Source organism: Lacerta agilis, chromosome 3 (genome assembly GCF_009819535.1).
Source record: "Lacerta agilis isolate rLacAgi1 chromosome 3, rLacAgi1.pri, whole genome shotgun sequence".
NCBI lineage: Eukaryota > Metazoa > Chordata > Lepidosauria > Squamata > Lacertidae > Lacerta > Lacerta agilis.
The window spans coordinates 78,192,633-78,200,367 of record NC_046314.1 but is presented as its reverse complement, the minus strand read 5'-3'; the positions used below and the strand labels follow the sequence as shown (position 1 = coordinate 78,200,367).

Sequence of the window (7,735 nt, the reverse complement as noted above, 5' to 3'; positions counted from 1 at the left end):
ATAGATGGCCACTGCTGTGATTGGGCTCTGGGTGTTGTTGGGGAGATTTCTATGTTGCAATTGTTGGTGGACAGCCCAGTGACTATATATTGCTTGCCTCGCAGAGTGATATACCTCTTTGCTGTGTGCATCGGATCACCCACCCCACCCTCCCTATTATTAGGCCTCTGCGTATGACCTTGCTATGCCTGTCATGGGGTCGTCTGCTTTTGGGGCAGGGGCCTGGTAGTAATTTTTCCATTTGGCTGATTGGCTGGTGCCATTTGGTTTTCGCCTACTGCGTAGCAATTAGTCACAACTTGTAAGGTTGGCGGTTAGACATTGGTTATTAATTGGTTGGTGGAGGGGCAGGGTTGGCTGTGGCTGCCCCTTCAATGCTGCTGCTGCATGGGGTATTCCGTTAAAGGAATCCAGGGGCTCACCATGCTTGTCCGTATCCCCCGGTCGGGGGCCAGGGCCCACGCAAGAGCCCCTGGGAGCATTAGGGGAGAGGTGAGGGCCAGACCCCCGGCTCCCATTCTCTCCCCAAAGTGAATTCTCTCCCCAAAATACAGGAAGGTGACACAGTACCGCCCAAGCAGACTGAGACATAACAGCAGGTTAGTCTTGGGAAGATGGCAAAAGGGAGCCGAACACCCATTTTTACCTCTGAGCAGTCTTGGATGTTTGAATCAAAGATGCAAACCTGTCCTAATCTGTGCCAGTTGAGGTCTTATCCTGGGCCTTAGTTACCACAGGCCAGTATTCCAATAAACCCCACTTGCAATGCCTTGCCAGCTGCATTCGGAGGCATGAGCCTGCCATGGGGAAAGTGATTCGGCATAACCTTCCTGGATACAGCTGTTAGTCATGTACCCAGCTCATCTGGCTAGCTCATTCAATTTGTTTGGGGAATGCCCATGAGGACTCTGCTTGTGCACTCATGAAATCATATGGGACTTTATTATCTGGATTCCAGCCTTTTGAATCAATTCTATTTGGCAATTCACTTTGAATATTCTGCGCAGCTTTGCAGCAGAGAAATCCCTGTGTAGCAAAGCCCCCATTATTCATTTGTATCTTTGACATTTGTGACTGATCAGGAGTCTACAGTCTCATATTCGCTCTTCTTTTATTGCTATACATATGGCTTGTAATCTTATAACTGTAGCCAATGATTTTTTTATTATTATTCTTCACACAAAGGCAAAAGAGTCTCCAAGGTTGATGGAAACAGTTGCAGACAATGCACTCCAACGAAGGTATTATCATCCAAGCAACAGGAAATACATGCATGGCAGACTACAGGCTCCTTCCCCACAACCTGCTAATGCCATTTAATTATGGTCCTGGGACTGTTTATTAAGTTTAGACCTGCTGCTTAACAAACAGCATTAGCAATGACTTTCAGTAATTAAGGGACGCATAATTATTTGCCACACATTTTCTGAGTAGCACCATCAGTTCCTGGAATCAGTTGCATCTAGTCACATGACAATGGATGCATGTGTAATCAGAGAGAACAGGAATAAAGTTTTTCTTTTAATGGAAATATTTTCCAGTCTGACTGATTCACAGCAAGCACCTTAGTGAGTAAGCTCTGCAAGTGCAATCTTTTTCTTGCATGTATTCCTTCACTATGGCCCCTTGATAACTTTATACTTAGAGCCAAATAAGTCAGCTAAGACACTGTATGGACAAAATCCATCAAAGAGTTTGCACAGCTACTATGTTTCAAGCGAAATTACTCCTGCCCAAAGGGATAGCCCATTGAGCAATTAGTTGCAAATAGCATGAAGTAATGTGTGATGCCAGAAAAAATAGTGAATACTAGCAACGCATGAACAAAGCCTGGCCTAGACAGTACATCCTCATCATCATTTTATTTGTTTGTTTGTTTGTTTGTTTGTTTGTTTATACCTACTCCACCCATCTGGCTGGGTTTCCCCAACCACTCTGGGCGGCATCCAGCAAAATATTAAAATACAATAATTCATCAAATATTAAAAGCTTCTGCCATCATCATCATCCTCATCATGATCCAAAAAATGTCAGGTGGTGATTAAGATGGTGATTTTTATGTTGTTCTCTTGGGAGCCACTTTGTGAATTCCATCAATGGGGAAATGGGTAGAAGAATTTTATTTTTATAATCAATAGTAGTGTACAAAGGCCTTGAATGTCAAATGAATTTGCTTTTTCTTGGGTGTCCCATAACCTTAACTGTTGCCCTGATGCAACAAAGCCACTTTTTAAAAATAAATAAATAAATAAATGACTTTTTGCAGTTAGGAAAGTGATGGGGAAATTGGCTGAAAAGCGTGGGATGAGTAAATGATTGACAAAAAGAAGTATAACCACCATGCAGGCAATGAATGCTCATTGTCATCTAACCTCCCTGCAAAGAACATGGAATGAATGGTCAGTAACCGCTGGATGCAGTCTAACTTCTGTGTAAGTTTGTGCAAGCAAATCAAGATGAATGTTCAATAAATCCGCTCCACTTCCGGGTGGGGAGGAGTTGCGGTGGACCGCAGAGCCGCTCTTCCCCACTTCCTGTGGGCGGGGGACTTTGTCCCTCGCAGCTTAGGGAGTCCCCGGCCACGTCAGCAGGCATCCGGCCAATCAGCCGGCTGGGGGCGTGGCCGGGGGCTCCCTTTCAAATAGAGAGGCGCGAGCCGAGAGACTCCCTTTCGGCTCGCTTCCTCGTGGTTGTTGATTTGGTCCCTTCTGCTGGTGTTGGGCTGCCTTGGCTGCTGCTCGGTATATGTGGAGCTTGCAGGCCGCCATTTTGGTCGGAATCACATGTGCAGCGCCATTTTGAATGCAGCACGTGGCATTGCTTAAATAATTGAGGCCTTTTTCTGCAGTAAGCATATTGAGCTCGCCTTTTCTACTGATCTTCAAACCAGTTTGTAATAAAATAATAAAATAAATAAATAAATAAAATAGCTTGAAAATAAATAAATAAATAAGTTTAAAATAATAATAATACTGATAATAATAATAATTAATTGGGTACAACTGAGTTCGGAAACAAGTTTGCTACGCTGTGTTGTTTCAATTTAATACATTTGAATGGTCACTCACTTCATTAAGAGTGCAAGTTAATTCAGTTGGCGGGTCTGTTGAAGCTGTTTTGAATTAGGTGGAGTTGTGTTTTAACGCATTTTGCTGCTACAGCCTTCCTGGTACCAGTGCTATCATTCAAGGAAATTCCTTCTGTTTTTACAGCGCCTTTAATCAAATATATCACTCAATCTTCCATTACTGCCATGTCAGCCTCAAAGCCAACCACTCAGTCCCAGGGAGCTCATTCAGAAAAAGGCCTTTCTTTAGCACGGCAGGCCATTGGACAACTGGGGTCAACCTTAGCTAGTATGGCAAAAAACCCTCACGAGTTGCACCAGTTTTTTAATGAATTTGATAACATGATGCAACGCTTTAGGCCTGGGGAGGAAGATGAGGGGTCAGAAACCCAGTCTGCCTCTGATGTTATTCCAGATACGATTGCCAGTGGTTCCAGTACTGCTCAAGTTAGTGAGGAGTTGGATCAGATGCCAGGGCCATCCCAAGTTCTGTTCAACGACTCCCAGTTATCTGCTGTAGCTTCCCAGCCTAGGTCAGCCTCAAAAACGCGCGCAAAGCAGCCTGCCTCCTCTAAGCGTCTGCAAAAAATCCAAGCAGCCGCGTGCAACCGCTCAGCCTGAGTCCGAGGTACAATCACGGCCCTCCAGGACCAGGCAAAGCAAAAAAGCACAACCCTCCTCTTCCTCTGCCAATACGCCCGAAGGGGAACGTTTTCAATCAATACCTTCCAGTGTTGCACAACCCTCCTCTTTCTCTGCCAATGCGCCCGAAGGGGAGCGTTTTCAATTAATACCTTCCAGTGTTGCGCAGGTTAACCCTCTGCTGCTGGTCACTGGTGATGACTCATCCTCCGATGAGAACATGCACCCTTTCCCAGAGACAGCTAGGAAGCGTCAGCAGAAGAAGAAGCATTCAAAAAAGAAGAGCAAGAGATCCAGAAAAGACGACTCTGACTCAGATTCAGGTACTTCTTCTTTCTCCTCCTCTGGCTCTGATAGTGATGAGTCCATGGATTGTTACTGGGGTCACGGGGAAGGGGTGCCCGGCCTTCCTTTGTGGGCATGGAATAGGAGAGCTAACTCTCATAGAAAAAGATTTGGAGGGACTTTGGAATGTAAGGATGGGGCCTTGGTTGATGATGTTAAAGTGGCAACCAACAGGCCCAAGGACATTATATTGGGTAACCACCTGTCTTCAAAAACCAGGGCAAAAATTTTAAATGGAGAATATGTGGACATGTTTAAGTTAGTGCCGCTGGATGAGGTTCCTGAAAAGTGGGAAGGGAAGCGTGATTATGGCAAGCGGAAGTATAAGTCACCAAAAGTTGAAAAAACGTTTGAGAATTGGTTAAATGGTTTCCAAGTTTTTTCCTGTGTAGTAGCAGCTGCTTATCCTAAGAGAGCCATGCACTTGATTGTCTACCAATCAATTGTACGGACAGCATGCGCAATGGCCGGCGAGGCAGCGGCCATCAGGTACGACAAAACCTTTCGGAGAAACGCCGCTACGCTTCCTTCCGCACGCTGGGACCGGGTTGACCAGTTCACTTGGCTAAAATATGTGGGCCCCCATATCGAGAAGAAGCCTCTGGATCAAGGTAAATTAGGGACATACAACGCTAAAAAAGTCCAACGCCAAAAAATTTGCTGGGATTTTAACAAGGGATTATGCCAGAGGCTCGGTTGCAAGTACGCGCACGAGTGCGACAGGTGTCATGGCAATCACCCAGTGGTGTCCTGTTATAAAGGAAAGCAGCCCTTTCGTGGGGGCGGGGGTTCCCACCAGCAAAATAGGCAGGGTGGGCAGCCCCCAGCTCCCGGAGGCATGCGTAGGCAATAATTCTCTCTCACTAGCCTTCTCACCCATCAGGTTGAATTCACTAAAATCACTCCTTGACATATACCCAAACAGGAAAGCAGCAATTTATCTCTGGAGGGGTTTTTCGCAGGGTTTCAGGATCCCTGTTTCATTCACTCCACATTCGAAGGATCCCCCCAACCAAAAATCAGTAAGAGAAATGCCAGAAATAGCAAAAAAGAAAATAAATAAAGAAATTGTGGCTGGGAGGGTAGCTGGCCCTTTTCCCCGCCCCCCTATTCCCAATTTACATGTTTCCCCTTTGGGTATAGTGCCTAAGAAAACCCCTGGGGAATTCCGCATGATCCATAATTTATCTTACCCCAAGGGAGGTTCGGTGAATGATGCTATCCCAGCCGAATTATGCACAGTCAAATACACCTCTTTTGATCATGCCATAAAACTTATTCGGAATTTTGGTAAGGGCGCGTTGCTTGCAAAGTGCGACATTGAATCAGCCTTTCGCCTCCTTCCGGTGCATCCTGAGGACTTCCGCTGGCTAGGTTTTAGGTTTGAAGGATCCTTTTACATTGATAAAGCAATGCCTATGGGATGTTCCGTGGCATGCGCTGCATTCGAGACATTCAGCACCTTCTTGGACTGGGCCCTGCGCTTCAAAACCGGTATGTCAGGTGTGACCCATTATCTCGATGATTTTCTGCTGGTGGGCGGCCCTAACAGTACCGCATGCACTACTCTCCTTAATGCCTTTGCCTCTCTTTCAGAGGAACTGGGAGTTCCTTTGGCCAAAGAAAAAACAGAGGGCCCAGTTACCACAATGACCTTCCTAGGTATAGAACTTGATACTGTCGCCCAGACTTCACGTTTGCCGGAAGAGAAGCTGACAGCTCTTAAGGCAACTATTTCCCAGCTTCTCCCCCGGAAAAAGGTAACACTCAGACAAATACAATCCTTGCTGGGTCATCTGAACTTTGCCTGTCGTGTGGTGGCTCCTGGGCGTCCTTTCTGCTCGCGGTTGGCAAGGTTATCGGCGGGTCTTCGATCTCCCCATCACAGGACGCGCCTCCCCAAGTCGGTAAAGGAGGACCTCCAGGATTGGCTTCAGTTTTTGGATAAGTATAATGGGGTGTCTCTCTGGCAGGATACTTTGAGGCTTTCTACAGATTTCCAAGTACAGTCAGATGCTGCAGGTTCCCTGGGTTTCGGTGTGTATTTCAGGGGGCGCTGGTGTGCCCAACAATGGCCCGCTAGTTGGCGGGGTAAGCCCATCACGCGCGATTTAACATTCTTGGAATTTTTTCCTATAGTAGTGGCTATTCACCTGTGGACCGAGGAATTTAGGCATCACCGCGTTTGTTTCTGGACTGACAACCAGTCAGTGGTTAAGGTTCTCGCCAAGCAATCATCACGCTCAAAGAGGGTTTCAGCTCTGCTCCGGTCATTCGTTTTGCGGTGTCTCCAATTTAACATCGTATTCTCAGCCAAATTCATCCCGGGAGTCAATAATGACATCGCGGATGCATTATCTCGTTTACAGATGGACCGCTTCCGGATGTTAGCGCCAGAGGCTCAGCAGTTGTCGGAGCCTTTCCCGGAACACCTATGGAGCCTTGGAAACGAGACGTGATGCAGGGAGTATTGGCCTCAGTCGCACCTTCCACACTTAGGTCCTACACAAAAGCATGGTCCGATTTCTTAACATACCGCACACAATATTTGCGTATTCATCAGCACACACCCCCCTCCACCAGCCACGTCTTGCAGTACTTAGTCCACCTGCGCAACCAAGGACGTGCCCCAAAAACACTGAAAATCCAGGCAGCTGCCATTTCATTTTTCGCAAAATCCATGCACTTCCATGACCCATGCGCTGATTTTGTAGTTCGAAGGGCGCTTGAGGGTTGGCGTAGATTGCAACCTCCAAGCGTGGATGGCCGCCGGCCTATCACCTACGAACTCCTCTGTAAGATCCGTGACAAATTGCGCTCCATATGTTGGTCAAAATACGAAGCCAGGCTTTTTGCAGCAGCCTATTCAATTGCGTTTTTTGGGGCACTAAGGGTGGGGGAAGTAGTCCATGAGGGTGACCCAGGCCCCCTATCCCGAGGCTTACAGCTCAGCGACATCCAGCTTTCAGCAACTGAGTTGGTGGTTTATATCCGTCGTTCAAAAACTGATCAGAGGGGAAAGGGCGCCATGGTTCGATTGCCGGCAACTATGCAGAGTGGCCCATGTCCCGTGAAAGACACAAAAAGATTTCTCGACCTTAGGCCCCCTGGTTCCGGTCCCCTCCTAGTGCATGAGGATGGGTCCCGTTTGGCCAGACAGCAGTTTACTCGGGTGATGCGTATGGCTATCGGAGCTTGCGGTCTCCCAGCCAAGGAATTTGCTGCTCATTCCTTTAGGATCGGCGCAGCTACCGCTGCCTTTCACTGGGGATTGTCAACAGATAGCATAAAGACCTTGGGGCGATGGAGTTCTAATGCTTTCAAAAGTTACATCCGTGCTGGCTCATCGGTTTGAACAATCCACTGATCCCTTCTTTTCATTTCCTTCCTTTCCAGGGACCCAGGGCTATGTGGTCTGGATGGTTGGGCACAGCATTGTTCATTGGGCCCGGTTGAGAGCAATTGCCAGTGGCCTGGGGTGCCAGCTGGGTCTTCCGGAAGGTGTTCATATCTCATGGATTTCGAGGCGTGGGATGCTATGGAGGGAGATGTTGCCAATTGTGATGGCTAGGGCTGATGCTGAAGGCCCCCCTGATGCGCTGGTTGTGCAGCTGGGAGAGAACGACTTGCCTGGCCGAAAGGGTGTGGACTTGCTTCTGAATATTAAGAAGGACTTGGACT

The 7,735-nt window shown here is 47.4% G+C and overlaps 1 protein-coding gene across 1 annotated transcript; it reads left to right on the top strand.

The window, feature by feature from the left end:
- Positions 1–6,512: 6,512 nt before the first annotated feature.
- LOC117044630 (integrase/recombinase xerD homolog) lies at positions 6,513–7,409 on the top strand. Its single transcript, XM_033145439.1, has one exon. The coding sequence runs from the start codon at positions 6,513–6,515 to the stop codon at positions 7,407–7,409; it is 897 nt and encodes a 298-aa protein (XP_033001330.1).
- Positions 7,410–7,735: the final 326 nt, after the last annotated feature.

What these genes read in the sequence shown, in the direction of transcription:
- LOC117044630 (XM_033145439.1), top strand. Translation starts at nt 6,513, where the DNA reads ATGCAGGGAGTATTGGCCTCAGTCGCACCTTCCACACTTAGGTCCTAC.